Source organism: Puntigrus tetrazona, chromosome 18 (assembly GCF_018831695.1).
Source record: "Puntigrus tetrazona isolate hp1 chromosome 18, ASM1883169v1, whole genome shotgun sequence".
NCBI classification, from domain to species: domain Eukaryota; kingdom Metazoa; phylum Chordata; class Actinopteri; order Cypriniformes; family Cyprinidae; genus Puntigrus; species Puntigrus tetrazona.
In genome coordinates, this window is record NC_056716.1 from 6,711,409 (window position 1) to 6,735,609 (window position 24,201).

The window sequence follows — 24,201 nt, forward strand, 5'->3', positions numbered from 1 at the left end:
TTAATCACGGGTTAATGTTTTAACCCCAACCCACATAATTCACACTATGCCCACACTGATGATGGCAGACAAATAAAGGCAATTAAAAACAAGACCCTTGGAGCAAGCGCTAATCATTGTCGACTTTCATTGCCTTCTGATATTTTAAAGGGCAGCTGATCGTGAAACTACTCTGTCTAGCTTTACCCTAAATGTCTCTCTTCTGGCTCTAATATCTATCACACTTAAAACCATCCGAAAAACACAGGCCATTTCTAAGTAATCACAATACTGTTTATTTTAATATTGTAAATGTGCAAAAGTGTGATAACTGCAGCTGCGCGACATTAAATATTATATTTGCAGTCAGTGTAAAAATAGCAAGCTCGATCGTGCTATAAGTACGGTAAAATAGCGTAAAATTGAATAAGTGCTTTTGCGTTCCTTGGTTTTTTCGCATGTTGAAAAGGCCTGCTGTTTCTCCGTTTTGTTATTTAACAGAAGGTCAATACAGCACAAAGCTGCGAGGTCAGTGACGTGCCACGCGTTTAACACAGCGGTGAAACTATAGGGCAATTTGACACCATGCTCTAACGTTCTATGCAGCGGACTATAATTGTCGCAGTCATTTTAAACATATTTTAGCTCCACGCAAGATTAAATATCTTTCAATATGTTCAATTTGCTACGGGAGCGATCCCCCTAAAACAAGATTTCTGAAACGGTTACAAGTTTTAGTCCCTTTTGTTCTAATTTGTTTTGTTTTGTTTTTACGTTTCGCTCTAAATCAGTTAGAAGAGATAGAATCGCTGCATCCGCATTTTTATTTTAACAAAGGGACTTTAGAAAACAATCTGTTCCACCGCAACGCAGTTCACATTACCACATGCAGTCACTCAGTTGTGTTGTGCAATCGGTTGTATCGCGAACCAACTTTTCTTCCACCGTCGCCGAGAGCCCAGTGCACTTAATATAATGACGCACACCAGGACAGGATGTCTTTGGTGACTCTAGAGGTTATTTGAGATCTGACATATTGTAGTGGCGTAATGCATTTGTTAGGAGTAACGAGGAACACTCTTATGTGGTTTGTTATCCGACTGTCCGAAGGGAGTCCAAAAGACCGCAGACCAGTTAGAAGGTGGTAGTTCAGTGAGAAGACCCTTTTAAGACCCTTATACCATCATCAGATTTATTTTCTTTTCTGCACAATGTTCATTTCCTTTTTCTCTTTCGCCACATCCACAACTCGATCTGCTCCTTTTCTGTTTTCTTTTCTGATGTATATCCATCTATTTTGTACACAATAAAACTTCTATCGACTTTGCTTCGGGGAGCTTTGGGATCGGGTCATCCCCATGCTTCCTGTGCCTTTATCTGGATGGTCTGTTTGATATTAGTGTGCTGGCATAAGACCATCATTTCTCAGCATTTTTCCATTCCCCGAAATTACTATTGGCATTCAGTAAGATTCGTGCCAAGTAAACGCTGTGTCCCTTACAGCGTCTCAATCTTGAGAAGTGAAAACCACAATTACATGGATTGGACCACAGCTTTACAGGAACAGACATTGCTTTTGTTGTGTCCTTTAACGCAGTTTCAGTGAAGACAGCGCTTTTTAGGAAGAATTTCTTTTGCCCTGAGGAAAATAACATTTTCACCGATGTAGTTCACGTAGAAAAACATGCAAACGATTCAGAGAGGCCATCTTACCCCACTACTGGGGTGTGAATACATTTACAGTTGTCTCTTAATAACAGTTCAGATTCAGTTAGCCTGCAGCTTTGAATCGGTGTCCGAAATGTACGTGCGACTCATGGAATTACTGAATAATTATCCTATGTCCGTTATAATAAAAGCGTGTGCATAGATTGCATTTGCACTATGGTAAATGAACAGGATTTTATGCTACTTAATGCAAATGGTGGCGGTTATCGAAACCTCAGTGTTTTAGTAGCCTACATTATGAGACTTAGAAAAGGGAAGAAAAAAGTTAGACAAATAACAGATTCGATCCTGGGTCGATCGCATCAAAATGAATCATCAACGTCACCAGATCTAATGCTCATTACCCATATTATATTTACTAGCAACATCACACTTTGGTGTGTTGAGTTAGTGTAAAAAGCCTCTGCCGACAAGGTGGAACACTCTGAAAAGGGCTAAATAAATGAATATATCACTATACTGTATTCCAGGGATGCAAAATGACGGCCCCCGATGTCTGGTGTCCTGTCCAGGACTGAAGCTGTCTCAAGACAGGACGTTAAAAAACTGCTAATGCACTGTAAAAGACCGGCGAATATCTCAATTGTATGGTTATGATTATTTTCGCCAGCATAGGGTGCTGTGAGCTACTGATTACTTGGTTGAAGTAGAACGCTATTCTCATCAGTTATCAAAAGAGACTATACACATTGATAAATATTTTGTGAAAGAATGTTGTGGACAAAATGGGCCAAAATGCTAAATAATAAGCCCGATATATTATAGTATGCTTTTGTAAAACCAGAATTTTGTTATAACCTAATACTGTTTTGATATGTTTGCTATTTACAGTAGTCACTATTTAGCTACTGTGTTTCACCGTCTATTCGACGATGAAACATACTATTTGATCCACTTATAATTGATATTTTAGTTATGTTTTGACCACTTAAACCACTAAACTTGACCACTAAAGTGTTTTGACCACTAACGTTTTTTCATAAAGATATATTTGTGAACATTTTACCAACGCACTCAGCAAATTTCTTCTCTAAAGTGTTTAATGAATAATTGATGTTAGCATGTCTGTTTCAGAGCAGTGTGTGTGTGTGTGTGTGTGAGTTAATGCAGAAGCTGTTTTTTACATTTATAAACACACGATATGTTTTCATTGCGGGGCTGAATTAGTTTCAGTGCTTCGTAATACCGAGTAAATGCATGAGAGTGAACCACTCGCTAACACCTCAGTCAAGGAATTCACACAATGCCCAAAAACTATTACACTAATGGACGCTAAAATATAACTAATGATTTATAAACAGAACACGCAACTGCCAGAGGATTCACAAAAAGCCGTTTAACTGGTAACAGCTCGGCTGACCCTGCTTCGCCAGTCTCTAGTTTGAAGGCCTGAGGCACCGGGTAAACATTTTATTTGCAATTTCCTCAGAATTCACGTCTGCATTGTTGCTTTTAAAGACAAATGCAAACACATTCCAGCAGGAGACTATAATTAGAAAGTAAGATCTACCTTTGTGTTGGTCTGCTACCCCCTAGCCGCACTACTCTGTGATGAAGAGACGTGTTATTTTTAGCGTACAAACACAGCAGGGTTTCATGATATGTATGAGGCTGGAGTGAGCTTAGTGTCACAGGAATCCAGTGGGTTAGAGGGCCGGGATATGTTAACAAAACTATGTATGACAGTGATGGACCTTGGCTTTTTTACATGCATTTTATCCCAACATTATGCATGATTTACTGAAATTCTCTATATGGATATCAAAAATTAAAGATTTAAATAAGCAACATGCTTTAGCTCAAAAGATAGTACAGGTTTCATTTAAAGAGTTGCCTGCCGTCCGTACAAATGGAAAGATTATTACAAGAAATTACAGTGTAGTTCGTCTTATTAAGCAATATAGCATAATATGAGCCAGCGACCATGATGACGCATGTGTGCCATCTGTTTTAATATTGTTGTATATTTCATATGAATGCAGACGACAAAAAGAAAACAAACATCCCACGCGTTCCCGGAATTTTACATCATTTATTATAAAGTTCTCCAGCATAATAAGACTTTGTTTTCCGCCCACCTATCCGTAACGCCCGCAATTCACTTCTCGCACACGTGCGTTTCTCTGCTGACGCGGCAGGAGGTGAGTCTGCGCTTAGTTTTGATGGAATATTTTGGTGTGTTTTTATCAGTGTCGGTGTGTCCCAGGGACCCGAGCCACATTAGCGGGTGATCTGTCTTCACGGCAGGCATGTTAAGTAGGCAGTGGCTGATGAAAGCTATCTCTCTGCATTCCTGTTCTGACACTGCCACTCACAGATATCTGCAGCTACAACGAAGTGCTGATTTGGCCGACAAACCGATAGAGATCAGAGATGGGACGAAAGGATTGAGCGCGTGGATATACGGGTGCAGCAAAACACCCGCACAAGCACGTCATAGCGGCCGTTACTTTCGTTCTTTAAGGGAACTTAAAGTGAAACCAAAACAGAGATGGAGGGGTGTGCGTTTTAGTGCAGAACACAACTGCTTGCGACCGCTGGCTTACACGTGTTACAAATCAACAAAGTAAAATAAACAAAGAACAAAAATGTAAGAAAATACAGTTGAACCAGATGTTTTTTTTTACTAGTAGGGATGGCAAAATAAAGAGAGCTATGATATTATACACCAAAAAAATTCCTCATACGGTGAACTAGCGGTGAACTAGCAGTAAAATTCAAAAACCATTTTAGCATTTTGAACTGACCACGTTGTTTTTACAATTGCTAAAGCAACTTTTTTACACCACAGACTAAATTAAACATTGCTTGGTCATTTTTCGTATCTAAATGTGCACTTAAATTTAACAGCTGAGTAATATTTGGTTGATTGTAAGTTATCTGACGTTATTAAGATGAATTTAACTTTGTGTTCTTCTCATATTTCTGCATCATCCTCCCTTGAGATCCTGTGTCCTCACACGAGGACATTATATTTTGCTACATTTCTAGATAAACTATACACGCCACAGATTGATTTTAAGTCTGGACGTCCTGTTCGGAGTGCATTCACGGCTTTCCATAGATACTAAATGTTTGGATGTTTCACCATGGCCACTTCTCCTCCTTTGTCATCAGAAATGGCTGATATTACTTTAGCAAATTGGTTAATTATGCATTTGAGAGACACAAAAAATGGATAAATTATATTTCAGTATTTCCTATGAAAATCTTGTCTCCCGTTAAGGCACTTCTTTTTCATTACGTTACTCCAAAAAAACATTAATATGCAATTTAGATGCAGTATATAAATACATTGTATATCATTAAATGTATATTCAATCGTGTTATAACGTATTAAAATCCTGAGACCTAAAGATTTATTGAATATTTAAAAAAAAAAAAATATATATATATATATATATATATATATATATATATATATATATATATATATATATATATATATATAATTGTTTTTGCCTATGCATTTTTATTCATGTCTTCTTGGTGTCCTCTACCTCTATACAGCACAACTTATGATTGAAATATAATTTTTCCAAAAATAAATAAATGTAATAAATGAATCATTTATGTTCTAAATGACATAAAAAAAAAAAAATGTTTCCTAAATAAAATTGTCAGGTCTCAGGAGGCTATAGTGAATAAACTTTGATACAATGGTGCTTAGAAACACACTCATGTAACTCTCGCATTAAAACCTCATTAGGCCTCTTCAGAAAAGAAACATTTATATAGCGCACACGGTCTGAATTGTCACGGGACTGCATCAAGTCAGATTCAAATTATTTATTTCTGTTTACACTTGACTATATGACTGCTTTATTTAGAAACCGCTCATTTCTGGCACTGCGACTGTTTCCCTGACAGGCAGCAAGGAAACCACAGGCCCACATGGAGCTGACCGTTCCACCGACTTACTGCCAGAAAGCGACTGCGAGTGTGCGCTCTTTTAAACTACTTTGTCCTTTTTTTATTATCACTGTTGTTTATAGTAAAGCATTAATCTTTTTTTTTTTACTTCGGTCTGAAAACAAAACAATACATTTCTCAGTATGCATGAAGCGTAATTGATGACAGCCATTATAGAAACCATGCAAAACCACTGCCCTCTAGTGTACAAAATGGAATGGAATTTACTATTTTGCAAATTGCATTTCAACACAGGAAACCAACCACTGAAGAATTCTAACGCGCCATTAAAACGATTTTAAAACGTTCCAAATCACCAATGCAACTTTATTTATTAAGTTTTGTTCTTTCGAGAATTTCTATTGGAATAATTCTATTTGATCTATATCTGCTATTGCTTTCCTGTAGCTCGGTGTTGTGTGTTCAGTTCTCAGAAAATGGATGTTAAATAAATAAATAAACACACGCATTTAATATACTGTAAGTTGTTTAGAATTTTGCCGCATAAACGCGAGTTATTATTGCTAGTCCTGTTATAATTACAGTACGCCTACAGCAGTGAATATGGGTGCAAAGTGTTTCTATTACGCAGTACTCCCAGGATATGTATGTTTACACTTAAGGAGGTGATGTACTCATATACACTTCCTCAAATGCTCAGATGATTGCGGTTGTCAGGAGATCAAAGCGCAATTCCCAAAAGTGCAGGTGTCGGCTAATTAATTGTTTCCAGACTGCTTATTAAAGACTAGCGCACATGTACTCTCTCAAACACACACACACACACACACACACCTCACCAGACCTCTCCACCAGATGGTCTTTTTATTAACTCTGAATGAGATCCCTCTACCTGCATCAAATCACCCCTCTGCCACTCTCTCCTCCACCTTTTCACCTTCTTGTAACGGCTGATGTTTAATCCCTCAGATCTGGGTTCTTTTTACAGCGATTTGATCTTTGAAGTGTCCAGATGGATGGGTGTGAAAGACGTGTGGGAGTGAGCATGTGCACGCATGATCCAGGCCACATAAACCTTGCAATCGGTCTGTTCTATTAGCACTCGAAATACAGGTTCTCCAGGAGGCGTCTGGTGTTCTGAACTATTCTTTTATGTTTGTTGTTGCAGGCACTTTCTTGATAATTACTCAAAGTGGGGTTTTTTTTTAATCGCGCTAATTGATTCTGTTAAAAAACATTTTTTTTTTAACTTTGTGGAGACCATCCTGTGGAAAGAAATATTAAAAAGAGTACATTATGTTGTAAATCTGAAAGCGTAAGAATGCAAACAGAACGTGACGTGTTTGTGTGTGTTGTGTGAACTTATCTTTAATTAGAAAATCTAATATGATAAATAGATGAACAAAAGCATATTGACAGATAAATACAATGAGATTGACAAATAAATTTTAGAGCTTCACAAATATGATTCACACACACACACTATATATATAACTGACGTTTATTCCAACAGGTCCATATAGTGGCACAACCTTAAAGGTGCAGTGTGTAAATTGTAGCAGCATCTAGCTGTTGAGATTTTGAATTGCTCACCCTCACTTTAGAGAAGCTACTGTGACAAGTACAGAATTAAGATGTTGTAGTTAATGAGGCTTATTTACATAGGTAAATTAACAAATATTTTATTGAATTTTCCTCCTAAATATTACACACTGCCACTTTAAGGGTGCTCCTTGTATAAGTCGTGGGGTCCGATCCTGCTGGCACCTTTGACGTCAGTGAATGTCTGAATAGAAGAGTCAATATCTGGATCTGGACTGCTAGATGTATGTTTTTCTGTCTAATAACAGAACAAGCGTGGCAGTGTGAATGCAACTGACTATCAAAGAAATGACAAATCATAAAGTACTGAACAGGCACATAGCTGATACAACAGAAATTTCTATAGAATATGCATGGGAAAAAAATGTTGTATGTATGTATGTATGAGTGTATATATATATGTATAAATGAGTCTCTCATACTGAATGCGCACACACACATTTCTAGCAAAAATATGACCAGATACAGGAATCAAATGGTCCCTGTGTGTTTTTAACCTCACGGTATAATTAGGCTAGTAAATAACATGCTGTTTGTCTGATCTAATCATTAGGGTGAAGACACATGGAAAGTTTAGCGCCTCAAGACAACATTTCACAAGGCTTGGGTTCTTGAGTCCCGACCGCTGACAAATCGGTCAAATTCATTAGCAGTTTCTAACACCGGCCTTGAAGTGTTAGATAAAATTGATAGTTTCCATGGTAACCGATAGAGTTCCGAAAAAACAAGAGCAGGACAGGTTGCAAGTGGACCGCTCTTGTTTATAAATGTAGGCTGCGAAAGGTTACGCCATCGCAGACATCCATGCTTCTTCAGTATGGTTTTATACCGATGCTCTGACTTCAAAAGTATAATATGGATCAACTATGGATTAGGTGGTGCCAGATGGCATATCCGTTCACTTTTCTTATTACACGAATGACGTAACGCCTATTTCCCACAATCAAACACTCCCATGTTTGCGTTCGGTGACTTCACTGTATCCATAGAAACAAGTCATTGGTGTTAGGCAGGGTGTTAGGAGGCCTTCTTATATCACATATCATTTAGAGTTTCACACTTCTAGAGTACACATACACACATAAACAGACAAGACAAGGTAAGTCGAGGATTCTAATCGCCATAAACTAAATTATACATATAAAACTAATCGCTGCTGTTACCGAGTAATGTTTTTCACCATCACATAAGTCACAATGAATCTGTGTGTGTCTGTTTTACCCACCGGCAGTGCATCAGAAAGACATTGTCAGAGAGATATGAAAGCATTTATTTAAACATACTCTAATATACAGCATGCGCCGTTATGTTAGACCGCTCAGATATTCCGGTTACATTTTGTAAACATGAGTTCAGGAGTTCAAGGAAAGAAAGAGCGTTATGGAAGATAAAAGGAGAGATTAAGATAGAGGTGCCTTGGGATCAAAAAAGATTTTCATGATACTCACACCCTCACAAACCAAGATGATGTTTACAAAAGTTTTATATGCTCATCAAGGTCAATCATTTGACCAAAAGGTAAAGTAAAGTAAGCATAAAAAACATAATATTTTATCATATAAATTGCGAATTGCAATTGCAAAATCATGTGTTATTATATTTAGTTGGCTTTTATGGATGGCTCCTAATTTTATTAAAATTCATCATGTCGTCAAATATAGTTTCATATCGTATTGTATAAAGACATAAAGCTGAGCATAAAAACAACAGTGTCATATGCTGCATACTCTGGATGTTACTTACTACATGCATGCGTTAGGCCCGACCCATCTTATTTATAGCTGACTGATCTTTATATAGCACACATTCACACAAATTCACACGTGGACTGACGTGAAAGTCCCAGCTCATCATGCTGTGCTAACAGTGACGCGCTGCTACCACTGGCTGGCCTTAACTATAACAGCAGATGCAGGTCTGTGTCCATGCACATGTGGTCACTTGAATCTTTAGCGCACTTTGGCTTCTGCAGTCAATGTTATGTAGTGCCATCGCTTGGTGCTTCGTTGTCTTCTTCTTTCAGTTCACATTTTCCACAGTGTAAAACTTGACATTGCCCACTAAAAGATTCATATCTGTTTACTTTTCTTTTGCCGGTGTACTTCAATAATTGATCTGCAGGTTTGCCTAGCTGGATGTTCCCCATCAAGCTTCGCATAATTCTGTTATTCTTCATTGCAGTATCACAATCGCACGCTTGCGGAGGCTCTTTGTGCTCCAAAACCATCTGCTTTGGCGGAAATATGTGCGTATGTGGTCTGCGAGACGTCTGCGTGCGAACGACTGCTGGCATGGTGAATATTTCATGCAGAGGACTGCCCTCTACAAGCTCATATGGACTACCTCTCCCACTCTCTGCATCGTGAGGAATGTCATATGTTGTTGTTAGCATGCCAGGCCACCCAGCGGACTGTTGGATAAACTTAGCTATCCCTCAAGAGCCTCACTCATATGCGCCACTGTGCCTGGGTCTATGCAGGTGACTAGTTTTTAGATGAGAACCGTGAACCTATTTCAAACTAAAGGGCCAGAGCAACAGGAGACCCCAACATGCTTTTCGCCCCAGCGTCTCAAATTGAATTTGAGCACTAGAGGGATTTAGAAGACCCAGGGCATGGAGCTCATCAACTGGCTTCCCCTCGCTCACGCTCCTTTGGCTGACCCACCAACTGTGATCCAGAATTTGATTAAGTGACTCCAGATGAAGCCAGGCAGCACATACGAATCTGTTTCTTGATTGATGTTGGGTCTGTGTGCGCGTGTCAAGCGCAAGTAGAAAAAAAGTGTGGAAATGGCATACAAATGATGAGCGTATAAAGGTAATATTTTTCGCATTCGATTCGCATTTTTCCACGACAACACAGGCAGAGAGGGATGAAATTATGACACATGATCCTTAAGCGTTTCAGACACCTTCACATATTCAGCGGAGAGGTGACAGGCGTAAGTACGGCGGCTGAATATGTAAAAGAACCACGAAATCACAAGAGAGTGATAGCGGAGGAGAGCCAGAAGTATTATTTCTCCATCAGAGATGCTTAATTCAAAAAGCAGGGCTCGTCTGCGAGCATAAAATTGCAGGACCTTTATTACTCTGTCATTTAAGCTGGAGATTGCACACTGGCACCCTCACGCAGGGTCTGCAGAGAGAGACGCTGACGTGCCTTGTGTCTAATTTAGACCGCTTTGTTCACGCTGATGTTCAAAAGAAGAGAGGACTGCTGTACGGCAACCTGAAAAAAGTCTCTTTTTAATACTCACATACACGCTGATGTTTCGTGTTGGCCTAGTTTTCATCCGATATAATCATTAGCAGATTTGTTATGGTTAACATGGCAGAGAACGCTTCTACATGCTGGGATCCATTTGCTGAAAAAGAGGGTGAAGAAAGCAATCTTTCGGTTTACTCAGAAATCTACCTCCTTAGTGCGCTTTAATGTGAATTTTTTATTAATAGATCTCTCACTCGATACTTACAATCTTCAGGACCCCTTGGCATTCCAGAGATCGTAGGTGTGAATCATGTCTGTGTGCTGTTTCTATGGCCCCATTTAGACTTCACCTTGCCAGGAAATCGCTCTGAAGTAAATGACAAAAAATCCCAATTCACTTACATGCAAATGAATCAAATATACTTTGAGACAAATGGACAAGTAATAAAAGAACTAGTCTCCTTAGAGTCCAGACAGTTTGGTGTTCTTACATGGAAAGATAAATAAATAATAAATGGTCACTTAATATACTTTAATAGTATAATAAAATACTAGAAGTACAAACTATAGACGGATAAAGCAGAGGTACAAACTGAATATAATGTTATCAGACTCTTAACTGAATTTTACTTACAGTTCAATGAAAATAAATCATAGTTTAATCCTATTAAATGTTTATAATTAATTATATTGAATGTAGATAAAGAGTATGTACTGAGAAGAATTTGTAGAAAACTAAAATATACCTTAATGCAGTTTCTATCAAAAGTTTCTATCTCTTTATTCGTAAATAAATAAATAAAATACATCCACAGCTCCCTGCAGTAAATGTGACCAGATTTTTAGGCATCCAAACCTTTCTGAAATGCTGTTCACAAAGCCAAAAAAAAAGCTGCACCTGACATGTAACAAAATATGAAAGGCATATCTGCCACAAATTTTTGCACGCTGTATAATCCAAGAGAAACTGGAATAAAAGATCTCCAGGCATGCAACAAAATAAAAAGAAGAGCATTTTAAAATGATAGCAGGAACAGTGAAAATTACCAAACAAAATAGCAACGTTTCAAACGAGATTAAATCAGTAAAAGTAGACTTTCAAATAAAATGAAACCACTAAAGTTGTTTCTCGAATGCTGAAAAAGTGCATTACTCAAGCTTGAGCCTTGAGCATGTCAGTAAGAGAGGACAAGGCCATGCTTACGCACACGGCGCTGTTCACCCTTGAATACATAACCTGACCAAACACATTACATATCAATCTGGCAAATTAAAAAAAAAAAGCGAACTACTGTAGACACTTAATGACAAACATCTAATTCATTATATCTCTCGCTCTCTTCCTTTCTCTCTTTGTACAACAATAAACAATACTGGCCATTTTGTCAAACTTTATTTTTCCCCATTGCGCTGACCAAGGTTAGATTACTATCACACCCTGGTACCGTCTCATGCAGAATAATTCAAAAATCAATGTGTCCAAGCTTTCTAAGCGGAGCCGCTGATCAATTCTGCCCCTTATTCCAGCTGTGTCTGTGCTCTGCCTGTAGAGGTCATGAGACTGGCTTTAACCACGTTACAGTGCACGTTGTTGCACACGCAAACTGCCATTTGCTTCAATTCTTGTATTACATTAATTGTGTATGAAATAACAAAACAATCAGCTTTAGGGAAGAAGGTATTATGCCCTCTCCCACTGCCCCATTAGACTGAGTAAGGGTGAATATAGGAGTCGATTATGACGATTATATGCTTCAAGGACAAAGTGGACGCCTGAGCTGGTGTACCGTAGGTGAAGGCCTATCACCGTTAAGTTTATGATATCTGTTTTAATTGCGGGCAGAAAGTCCGGTTTAAAAAAATGTGAGCAAATACGAGTCTTTTGAGAGTTGCCTCACCAGTTTACTAATATGCTGTTTATCTTGAATTCTGTAGCTTGAAGATTGTTAAATCAAAGTTAGCTTTTTTAAATCCAATGTTTTTTTAAAGATATTTGTATTTAATGTTGTGTTCAAGCAGCTGCGTATTTTTATTATACTAATGAAATATGTACATTTATGACGAACCCTAAATTACATAGATAATACATACTTATCTTCGTATAAACATCAAAAGAACCATGGTGCATGTCATTTCCCCTATTGTGGATAAAAATTTTTTTTTACAGAATATAACCAGAGTTATATATAGAGAGAGAGAGAGAACTTATTAGACACTCCAGACTGTATCCTATTTGATTTATTTGCCTTGAATTCTGAATTCTGTTAGCAACCGTTAGAAACGCCGGGATATCCAATTTGGAAATATTAGTAATTTAGATCACAATTTACACTTTGTTCATATTTTCTGTAAAAAAAAAATTAAACAAGAAGAAAAATGAAAAGATAAACAAAATATACAGTATACATTTAAACATGCTGGTGAAACATTGTATTATATTTAACTAAATTAAATCTGTATTACATTTCATACATTCTGATATTTAAAAAATATTGATCTAAATGTATAATAGATATTTTATTTGATTTAGAAGAAACATAAAATAATATAATTTGTGTGTGTGTGTGTGTGTGTGTGTGTGTAGCAAAACCTTGTACTGTATACATTCCTATCCTCAAACTATACTGCTTAAGGAAAGGCCTAATTTGATATGCAATTTTATTGCAGTTATTAGTAGCCTATATTTTATAATAAAAAGTAGATTCCTGGCATCACATACCATGGCATCTCCAATGCTGAAAAGCTTCTTCTTCCAACCACAGCTGCCATCTTTTCCTGTAAATTTAACCAGATTATTTTAGAGAATGCATTTTGCGTGCACCATACACACTGCTCGTGATTATTCTGCAATAGGCCTAAACGTGAACTGCTCAGAATGCGAATGGTTGGTTTATTCTGGTACCTAGCAAATGTAACATACAGTGTTAGTCTTTTACACAAAGCGCACGTTCCCGGTTCGGCAGTGACAGATGAAGGAAGGTGGCTCCACCCCTCTACTAACATCTCCCATCAGAGAGCTCATTCATACTGAAGAAACGTGCCGCACGAGTCGCGCTCAACCTAAGCGCGCGCGACACATCTATCCGCGCCCGGAGAAGAAACCACAATCCCAACGCCTTACAAGCAGCAGACTGAATGGAAACGGTTGTATTGTGCTCTGCATTTGTTAAACGCAAGTGCGTAAAGACCAACAGATGGAGAACTACGAGCACTCCGTGGCGCGCTGTGGCTGGAGGAAACTTCCACGCGCTCTGTCTGATTACCGGATCCTCTGAGAGGGAATGGGAAGAGTGAAGTCGTGAAAGTTAGCCCGAAGGAAAATGTCGGCGACACACGCCTCACCTTTGTCCAACAAAACCAACCAATATGAGGACGAGGACGCGGTCGAGGGCAACTGGCGGCTTTTCTTTGGGTTATCATTCGCCATCGCCACGGTCACTTGCTTGGGAGGTTTGTACTCGCTTGTATCGCTGCTCAGGATGAGAAGCAAGTCTCCCCTCTGTCTCATAGTGGCTTCTTTATCCATAGACGACCTGATCAGCGTCGTGCCGCTCACGCTTTTCATGATCTTGCAATGGAGGAGCGGAGACGCGAACCGGTCGGGCGCAATGTGCACCCTTTCCGGGCTCCTTTACGTTTTCCAAGGGTTGTCAAGCAATATGAAAGCCTGTCTCATAGTTGCCTACACTTTTTACGTGACAAAACGCTTTGGAGTGTATCAGACGGCTCACCGACCTCTCGGGGTGTTTGTGGCTGTGGTGGCGGTGTGGACAGTGAGTCTCGCGGTCAGCGTCCTGCCCGTATGCGGCTGGGGTCGCTTCGCCCCCGCTTCCCTCGGCTGTCTCCCGGAGAACGACAGCCTGTACGTGCTACTGCTGTTCGCCGTTTACTCGCTGTGCTTCTGCGGGCTCGTAGTTTGCTCGATTCCTCTCATCTACCAGCTCATGTGCTCCACGGAGGCCCTGAGAACATTTTACCCGAGCTATTTTGAAATTGCCGGGTCGGCTCCGCTTTGTGAGATCCCCTCTCTGTCACGGGATAGTTTGGAGAAAAGTTTGGACGCCTACAACGAATTCAGCTCAAACGCGGGCAGTTTTAAGAACAAAACGGAGACGTGCTCTTTCTCGTACTCTCCAGAAACCGGTCATTTCCAGAAAGATGAAGCTCGGAGTGCCCGACGTTCCCCTGTGTTTTTCTCTCAGAAGCGCTTCTCGATGATTCTGGCCATGGCGCGAATGGTTCTGTGGATGCCAATGATGGTGAGATCTAAAGGCGATTACTTTTCACTTGAAAGTCATTTATTTGTTACACTGAACTATTAATTATTGTTACAATGTCAAAATAAAAAAAAGGAAGGCTGCTTGCATTTTTTGTGTGTTTTTTTTCTCATGCTATAGAAAGGCTATTGTCACTATTGTTTTTCAGTTTATTCATAATGCGCGTTGTGGATTAATGTTGATATCTAATGATTGTTGCAAAAACACACACCATATTTTCTTAGACTGACACACTGGGCAGAATACTCTGGAGTTCATCATATTGTGTAGTCAAGGAACTTAATATTTCAAGTGTCTCCGAGCTTTTGCTGTCCCCTTACAGTGGGTGACTGTGAAAACTGTTGACAACTTTTAGATTTCAAGCAGGAACTCCATGATGTAAACTGGCCTTTTTTGAAAGAGAGTCTTGTGATTTTCATAAGGCTTTTACTCATTTGGAAATCTGAGAAACCCCAGGAAGTACCTTTACTTACAGTGTGTAACAGTGTTCAAAATGTCATCTTCAACTCTATTCATATTTCTGTTCGACGTCAGGGAAGGTATAAAGGCAATGATATAGGTCGGTTGACCTTATAAGCTGTCAATATAAATGTTTCTTTTCATTTCATTTTTTAAAATGATTATTATTTGTTCTACTCGGTTTAAACTGAAATGAATGGTGATTCACCTATATTTTTCGCTGGAAAACATTGCCCTTGCAGACCCAAATCCTGGTGAGTCATGCTGTTCACATGCACAGCTCGTCCTTGGAGACTCTCTGTTTTTTCCTGACCTTGCTCTCCGCGGCGGTCACCCCTGTGTTTGTGCTTTCGGAGCGCTGGATCCATCTGCCATGCGGCTGCTTCATCAACTGCCATCAAGGCTTAGGATCGGAGGTTTCCAACGGTTGGTATACAAATAAAGCAACTCATCAGTTTTGTTTTTGTGTTTTTTTTTTTACAAAGTACCCGGTGGTTTGTTTCAAACAATCCATTTATAGTACGAATGGCATATTTTGATACATTACTTCTATAAATATACCTTATGTCTGTGTGAGAAATACAATGAAAATAGCTTTCCGCATTGCCACATTATCATTTGTGTGTTCTTTGCAGCGAAGAAAAGGAGATTTGAGTTCAACCTCTCATTCCAGCAAGGCTACGGCGTTTACAAGATCTCCCACATCAAGTCACCTTCCATTGAGAAACCCTCTTTTAACAGTTTGTACAGCTGCGATTTCTCTGAGAGCAGAGTAGCGGTGCTGGACAGTGGTCAGATTGGTAAGTTCAGCACCACAGCAGCGGAGGACAGCTCCCTCCACAGCGAGCTGCTGCTTGAAGAGAGAGCTGACAGCCAGCCTCAGAGCTCCACAGAAAGGGATGGACAGTGCAGTGTCTCACCTCGTGTTTCTACCTGCGATCATGACGATCTTCACCTCGACAACTCATCTGTTTTCGATGGTCCAGAGAGGAGGCTTTCCCACGAGGAGTGTCGTAAAATCGAGTTGACTGACTGGGAATGGTGCAGGAGCAAATCAGAAAGGACGCCCAGACAGGTGAGAGCATACCCACTTAACAGATATAAACTATTTAAGGGAAGTAATGCAATGAGAAATGAGAGTTACATCAACAGGAAATTGTACATATCACTGCCAACCATCAATAAAAAGTTCTCATAATTATATGAGATAATTTACGCTTTTTTATGAGGATGTTATGTAGGTTTATTGAAACCATGAAGACTTTTCTAAATAATATTGCTTTTTAGGATTTTTGGAACAAATTTCATTTCTGATATTCCAATTTTCAACCGGATACTGTAAGGTTGTTGACATCTACACATTCATTTTTGGGTTCTCCAATCTCCAATTAAAATCCAATGTGTAAAAACATTTTGTTTCATTGTTTCATCGGTCACATTCATCAAACTATGGACGAAAAGATCCCTCTACTTCCATTCCATCACAGCATTTAGTGTATAGTCTACCACAGATACCGCGTTTATGAATTGATCAAGCTCTGCAAGAACTTTTCTCACTCAGTACTGCTGATAATTGTATTCTTCTGGCTTTTCTGAATTATGCTGATAACATTAAACTAGATGTTCACTACCACGGCAACCTCGGATGGTTATTATTAAATATCTGAATCACTTCTAGACAGCTGCATTGGCTACATCAGTGATTTATTTAATGTTTACAAGGGCAAATCATAAAGCTTAGATACACACTGCTCTGCGGGAGCTGGACTGTGCTGTGAAAAAAAAAAAGAAGGATTATTCACGTTGAGTGTTAATGGAGCTGATGAGTTTAACAGAAAATAAATTACCTCATGCTTTCCAAAACGGATTTATCCAGTTATAATAGAGCCGCGCAAAAACAAGTCATTCAATCAACATTACAATAGTGTTCATGCGTAGACAATTCCTCCAACTGAACAAATTATTACGTGGATTGTGTTTATTACAATACACAAGCAAGCCGTTTATGTGTATTTCCACACTGAATGTATAGTGTCAGGAACGCAGTGCACGCTGAGACAAGCAGATACTCTTAGACAGACACACTGACATGATTGACTGCCGTTTTGCTAAGAATTGCTTTGCTGGCTTGGACAGGCATGGTCTCACCGTCACACATCCAGTTCACTGTTCCAGTGTGGGGTCAATTCTATCGTAAACTAATGCTGCCTTAATGTATGCCTATGTATTAAAGGTTTATATATTGTGAATAATGGAATACGGGGACTGGCGTCGATCTGATTTTATTCCTCCAATAACATCATTTTGATTTCTGTATTAGCCTTGGAGGCACAATCTTATTTAATTAATTCACCTAAATGCATTTTTCATTACGATTCGCAACTGTAGGCTAATAATAATCCATATAACTTGTATTACATTAGCTATCAATTTAGCTATGCAACAGGCTAAGACATGCTTCTTGGTTGTGTTGTATTATAAACTTCCTTTTTATTTTAACTGCTTTTACTTCCGGCAAATTTGTCGCTTTGCTTCTTTTCATAGTACAAAACTCTTTTTTTTTTTTTTTTTTTTTTACTATATATGACCCATTTAAACACATGAGATATTTCTTCAGAAGTCTTGTGTTTTCTTCCCTTCTTTTGGTACCTTTCAGTATGATGAAAACAATTTTGTATTTCTCTTTTAAAAGCCTTTTGCTACAAGAAATATAGGATTGATGACAACAAAGGCAGTTCCTCTATGTGCCCCGCTGCAGTGGTCTGCTTCAAGCCATCACTTTGAAACAGCGGGTAATTGGGAGTTGCAAAGAGAAAAATACAGTTGGGTTAGTTTAGGCTCTTAGCATGTTTGGTGCCAAAACAGCAGGTTTATAAAATAGTCTCTTGTGACCTGGAAACCCCACTGGGCCGCTCCACACTAAGACTGTCACTGTGTATCCGCTGCTGAAAGCAGGAAGCTAGCTCACAACTTAGGGACAGTTTTACTGCTTAAAACTCTACAAACCATCTTTTGGCCATTGGAAAGCAAAATGCTCAGTGGGTCAGCAGGGTCAGACAAAAACATGTGGAGAAAAAACATGCAAAAGAATTAGGAAATAAGGTAAATAATTAGGCGTGAAATCACCAGGAACCATTTAGTCGCCAACTACATTATTTTCCATAAATGCAACCTTCCTGGAGTCTCCTGAAGTACAAGGTGTGAGATTCTCAGAGACTTAGGTTAAGTAAAGAATCCTAAAAAAATGACCCCTGCTTATTAAGACTCGCATGCTAAAGTGCAGTAGATTTTCAAGGCAGCCAGTCAGAATTTATCAGCCTCGTCTCTGATTGGTTGGAATTATGGCATATTGTGATGCTGGGTTGAGAGCGGACATCAGGGGGGCAAGCTATTGAAACGATGCACGTGCAAAAGAGAAGGTCTGCACACATCACAAAACGTATTGTAAATGCAAAATTGATTTGAATTAAATCAAAATGGAGATGTGTACTTTTATTTTACATCATATTTTTTTTTGTTCGGTAGAGGCTACAGAACATAGTTTCCCAGAAGACAAAAGTCAAATTCACCCTGATATTCAAATTCTAAAAGTATGAGTGAGGCATCATATTTATGTAGGTGTGACGGGAGATTTATGTGATTGAGTGTATGCATCCACACTACTCGCTGCATATAGACTGACTCGCAGGGGAATTATGGGAAACTAGGCCACTCGCACACGTAATCATAAACATCATAAAAAAGCCTGGGTCTTGTTTGCATTTGCCATTTTTTCTGTCTGCTTTCTTGCCTTGACTCTGATGTGGTTATTATCCTTCACCGCCCCAGTGCCTCTAACTCCTCTGGTGGGTGAACTCACATGCAGCTCATACCCTTTCCCCAGTCACATGGTCTCTACAACCTCTGATGAGCATTATTTCATTTGAATGATATGCTGTGTTTTGGGCAAAGCCTGCTGGAGGCACGAATCATATTGCTGACATCTCGTTCGTCAGCCTTTCTATAATGTAAGCAGAGAGAAGGAATGAAAGAAGGTGGAATGAAATCCTATCTGTGCAGAATGGTCAGATGACATCAGATCAGATGCTTCAATTATTCGCAGTCCTCAGTCAAGCGTGGCGTTTCAATCTATTATGCGCAAGCTCCATGCCGACCGTGTCTCTTTATCGTGAAAGGAGCATATCAATGATAGTGACAATGACGCTAAACTGAGTCTCTCTGTAGTGCGACGTTACTGCATATGACTGAAGACAGGGGAAAGATGGCACAATGGAGCCATGGGTGTTTGTCATAATTTGACCAGAGCTTTTGTTCTCGCTGAGCCTGATATATGCACAGGGTTCATTAACTCAGAAAACGCCTGGCGAAAAGAATCACATTTATTGGATTGCTTTTTAAATGTCATTGACTTTGTGTGTTCTAGAGCATTGGACTTTCAAAATGTACTATATATTTAATTCGATTTATTATATGGTATTTTTATTATATTTATTCATATTATTGACTAGTAGTTTTTTTTTTCTAGGCTTGATTGTGTTTTGGGGTGTAGCCCAACATGTGTTAATGCATCATTCTATAAAAAAACATTATTTTTCACCTAAATTACCTTTATTACACACTTCTATATCACTTCTCTGAAACATGCGCTGATCATTTTTAATGGTTTTATGAAGCCCCTCTCTCAGAAATTCGTAATGGGCTCTAAATGGTTAGCTGGCCGAGTGTGTTGTGATTGGTTAAACTGTCTCTCATGCATGCCTAAACGTCCCACCCCTAAGCTCGGAGCTGTTTTGGACGGTTAACGGGAAACACCCACCAACTGCAATGATAGAGCTTAGAAGGACCAGGACCATTTTTAATACAAGAAGGTCATGAAGGTCACGTACACCCAGGATGCTTCGAAAGCGAGTAACACACAGCCTAATTTTCATTCATTCTTAGGTGAACTAACCCTTTACACTTCCATTTTCTTTGTTTGCTTGACTTGACAGCATATCTCTCTCTATCTTTTCCATTTCCAAACAGAGATCCACAGCTGGGTTGGCCATTCCATTATGTGCCTTCCAGGGTACTGTTTCCCTCCACGCCCCCACGGGCAAAACACTGTCCCTCTCCACCTATGAAGTCAGCAGCGATGGCCTGAAGATCTCCCCCAACAATGCCAAGAAAGTTGAGGTGTACCGCTCCAAATCGGTGGGTCACGAACCTAGCGCTGAAGAACACAACTCTAGCGCTGGGGGTGGTGGAGTTGGAGTAGGGGGTGGAGTCGCAGACACCAATGTGAAAATTCACCTGGAGGTTCTGGAGATCTGTGACAATGAGGAGGCCATGGACAGTGTGTCTATTGTCTCCAACATCAGCCAGTCATCCACACACGCACGCTCACCTTCACTGCGCTACTCTCGTCGTGAGAACCGTTTTGTCTCGTGTGACCTAGGTGAAACAGCCTCATACTCACTGCTGATCCCCACAAGTAACCCCGATGCGGACAACATTAACATACACATTCCAGATACAGTGGAAGCTCATAGACAGAACAGCCGGAGACAGCACCAGGAGGCTGGAGGTTACCAGGAGGAAATACAGCTGCTTAATGAAGCCTATAGGAGGCAGGCAGGTGATCAGGGGAACTGACATAAACAGAAACACCAGGACAGACCAATGGGCTGAGAACCCCCTAAGAAGAAGTAGAAGGCTTGGATGAAAGATTGTGATGAAGGTTCATAGAATTCATAGTAGATTAAAGCACCCAGGCCTAAAAATATTAGCATCTAAGCACTAGAGTTAGCAGCAAGATCAGATGTCACAATATGAAAATCCACTTTAAGGAATCACAAGAGAGGCATTTGTCTGCTAAACTGTTTGCCTTAGGAAGCAATTATGAGATAAAAATAGACTGGATGCACGATGAGAATGCCTTTAGAATGAAAATTCAAGGTTAGCATGTCACAAGGAAGAGCTGCAGGTTTGGAAAGGGAAGCGATTTATATGCTAACGTGCATATAAAGTGAGAGCAGAAATGCAACAAATCTCAAGATGAGACAGAGAGTTGGTTTGTTCAGATTTGCCCTTGATTAGCAATGATAGATCGGGGGTTACAACTAAAATGGTTACTCTCAGACTGTTAGAAGTGGACGTGTCTCAGTTTGAATGAAGCGCTGGAGAATAAAGATGAAGCCCTTGAGTGGATGAAAGTGACGTATATGTTCAAGTGAAGGTTACTGGGTACGAAGAAGGAATGTCCTGTCATTTATTTAATGCAAATGTAAGAGCATAGACAGAAAAGCTTGAGGAGAGAGTTGAATAGAGAAGGATAAATACTGTCATGAGTATGTGCTCTTGTGGTGAGACGGATAAAGAACGGGACTGCGAGGGTGTGTGCCAAAAAAAAAAAAAAATACATTTTAGTATTCTAGCTCAGGCAGAAACCATATGGCATACTAAAATAAAACATTCCAAATGTGTACATCTTTTTTTTTTTTTCAATTGTGTTGCTCTGCATAAAACGGTTAAGGTGTTGTCCATCGCTGTGTTGTCTGATGTTTCACTGTTTAAAGGAATGTTCTGGGTTGATTGCGTCACAAAGTTACTTTTGAACCTCTGATAAAGAAGCAGACATCTGAAATAAAACGTAAAATAAAAATATGTGAATGTTAAAATAATCAAGCACAAAATGAAGCAATAAAAACACAGACAAATCTATTTTGTGTAAATTCCTCTGCAATGAAAGCAGAACACCTAAAACCTTTAGTTATTTATTTTCAAAGTGGCCGTAAATGAAATAAAATACATTTCTGAAACTTCTGAAAAATCTCAAGGAGTATCTTTTGAACAGAAATACTTCAAGCTTTTATTTATGTATTTATTTTGGAGATTTTCCTCATTTTTAGCATGAGAATCCAACTCTTTAGCACTGTGGAAAAAGTCAGAATGCATTAAACGGCACTAGACACCCCCTTTAAAGTAAACTAGAGGGAAAAAGGTGAACATTAATTATTCAACATGTTACATGTGATGCCACAAATGCTGTTGATTACTTGCGTAAGGCCCAGAATATTCCTTTAATTGCTATCTCGGTATGTATGAATATGTAAATGCTGATAGGTGTATGTATGCTTGTTTCTGTAAGTGGGTACTTCTACATCTTTTTTGTTGTACTAAAGCCTTTATAGAATTCCCAGCATGACTGCTGAGAAAAAGCGAAAGAGATTCTGTCAATGGAACATTCCACAAATGTAAATGTGAGCGTGGTGCATGAGCCTATTTTAGGTGTTAATTTGTGTGCAAATGTGCTCATTTTTGAGCCACTTAGGAATTTTCAGTGCACCGCTTCTGCAATCAGAAACATGACCCTGGCCACTCGCTTGCATTTAATACTGGCGTATATTCCGCTCTCAAATGGACCGTTCATGGACGATTCAGTAAAATGAAGGCATGATTACGCTGCTTTTCATTTCAGCTCTGCTGTTTCAGTATGTGAATCTACTTTTAAATATATGAAAATGAAATGCGAAGGCCGTTCTTGGAGGCTCATGTAGCTCAAATAACTCTAATATTTAATAATTCACTGTAGATAAGATGTCTTGTTATTTTTAAATGTCAGATGTCAGTGTGTGTGTGTGTGTGTGCGCGTTTTATATATATGTGTTATGTATTCAGAATAGCAGTCAAATAGCTGAGGCATAATGCTACAAAATATTTTCATCTATCCAATGTTCTCATTAAAGATTTATTTACAGAAAATTGCCTCATTCAAGAGTGTAGATGGGTTTATTCCCATTTGTATGCAACAGCTCTTCACTGAACCAACTCCCATGGTCTCTATATAAATTATCCACATCTGCAAATGGGACAGAAATAACCATGTCTGGATACCTAATGATGTTTTTCATAGAGCGCACTGTACTCTTGCAAAGTTCTGGCTTCCATTTTGTGCAAGGACAGAAACAGTTCAGGATCCACTAATGCAGGTGTATCAAAAACTGCATAATTTAATACCGATAAAATATCAGTTAAGTGTACTTAATGAGAACACATTTTAACGACTGTTTCTTTAAAAAGTCATTTTTTTAATGAAGCCAGATGAAAAAGTTGATTTTAATTTTTTTATATTGCAATAATCTATTTTTTGTTTATTATAAAGCTTTTTGAGGACACCTATTTTGATGTGTTGTTATAAATTACATATGTTTCAGCAGAAACATTATTAAGGCGATAAAACTAATTGAGCCCTATTTGGGTCAAAAAGCACACCATTCAGCTAACTGTATTTAAACTAAAATGAACTGCAATTAAATTAACATACACTTAAGTGGATGAAAACTTTACAGGGCATTGGAGGGACTGCAGTCGCTCATCCTTCCTCCATTTTTGTTTTACGTCAGCTACTCCCCCAACCCTCCAAAAACCTTTCAAGTGCTTGACATTCAGATTGTGTTTTTAAAAGGCAATTAGCTGACTGTGAGTTACATCTAAAGCTATCAGGAGATGTTGTGTAGTGAGAGGATGAGTGACAGGTTACTGAAAATAGGGGTGTTAAATTAGCAGAGAGTGACAGAGTTGGTGATTAAAGAGTAAAAGGACAACATGCCCCACAACATGTATTATACATACAGTATGTGTGTGTGTGTATATATATATATATATATATATATATATATATATATATATATATATATATAGAATAACAAACTGTCAGGGGTGGGATGTGTTTTTGTGTTTTTAAAAATGTAAGGACACAAAAGAAAAATGAAAGCAGTAAAAGATGGACAGACATCTATAGAAAACAAGATATTATTTGTTAATATGATTTTTGTCATTTTATATGGTTTCTTATGTGATGGCAAGACGAAAGTTCCTGTTACCTCCTGTTTCTGTATCACATTTATTCTAAATAACACCTTTTAATCACTCACTAGCACACATGATTCTCTCTCTCTCTCTCCCTCTTCACAGCCTGTCACATGCTGCCAAAGACATCAATGTCAGAGACCCCCAACTCCCTTGACTGATTAATAATGTAAAGACTTAAGCTTCAGAGTAATACCATTGGTCTGGTTCTCAAGTTTGGA

At 38.9% G+C, this 24,201-nt stretch overlaps 1 protein-coding gene and 1 long non-coding RNA gene across 2 annotated transcripts; one reads left to right on the plus strand and one right to left on the minus strand.

The window, feature by feature from the left end:
* Window positions 1–8,029: 8,029 nt before the first annotated feature.
* LOC122362448 lies at window positions 8,030–13,456 on the minus strand. Its single transcript, XR_006253119.1, has 4 exons — window positions 13,315–13,456; window positions 13,114–13,169; window positions 10,660–10,761; window positions 8,030–10,551 (listed from the first exon to the last, which is right to left on the minus strand). It is a non-coding gene; the product is annotated as an uncharacterized LOC122362448 (long non-coding RNA).
* On the plus strand, window positions 13,422–22,874 carry LOC122362447 (probable G-protein coupled receptor 149). Its single transcript, XM_043263886.1, has 4 exons — window positions 13,422–14,653; window positions 15,373–15,556; window positions 15,766–16,205; window positions 20,156–22,874. The coding sequence occupies exons 1-4, from the start codon at window positions 13,715–13,717 to the stop codon at window positions 20,762–20,764; spliced, it is 2,172 nt and encodes a 723-aa protein (XP_043119821.1). The 5' UTR covers window positions 13,422–13,714; the 3' UTR covers window positions 20,765–22,874.
* Window positions 22,875–24,201: the final 1,327 nt, after the last annotated feature.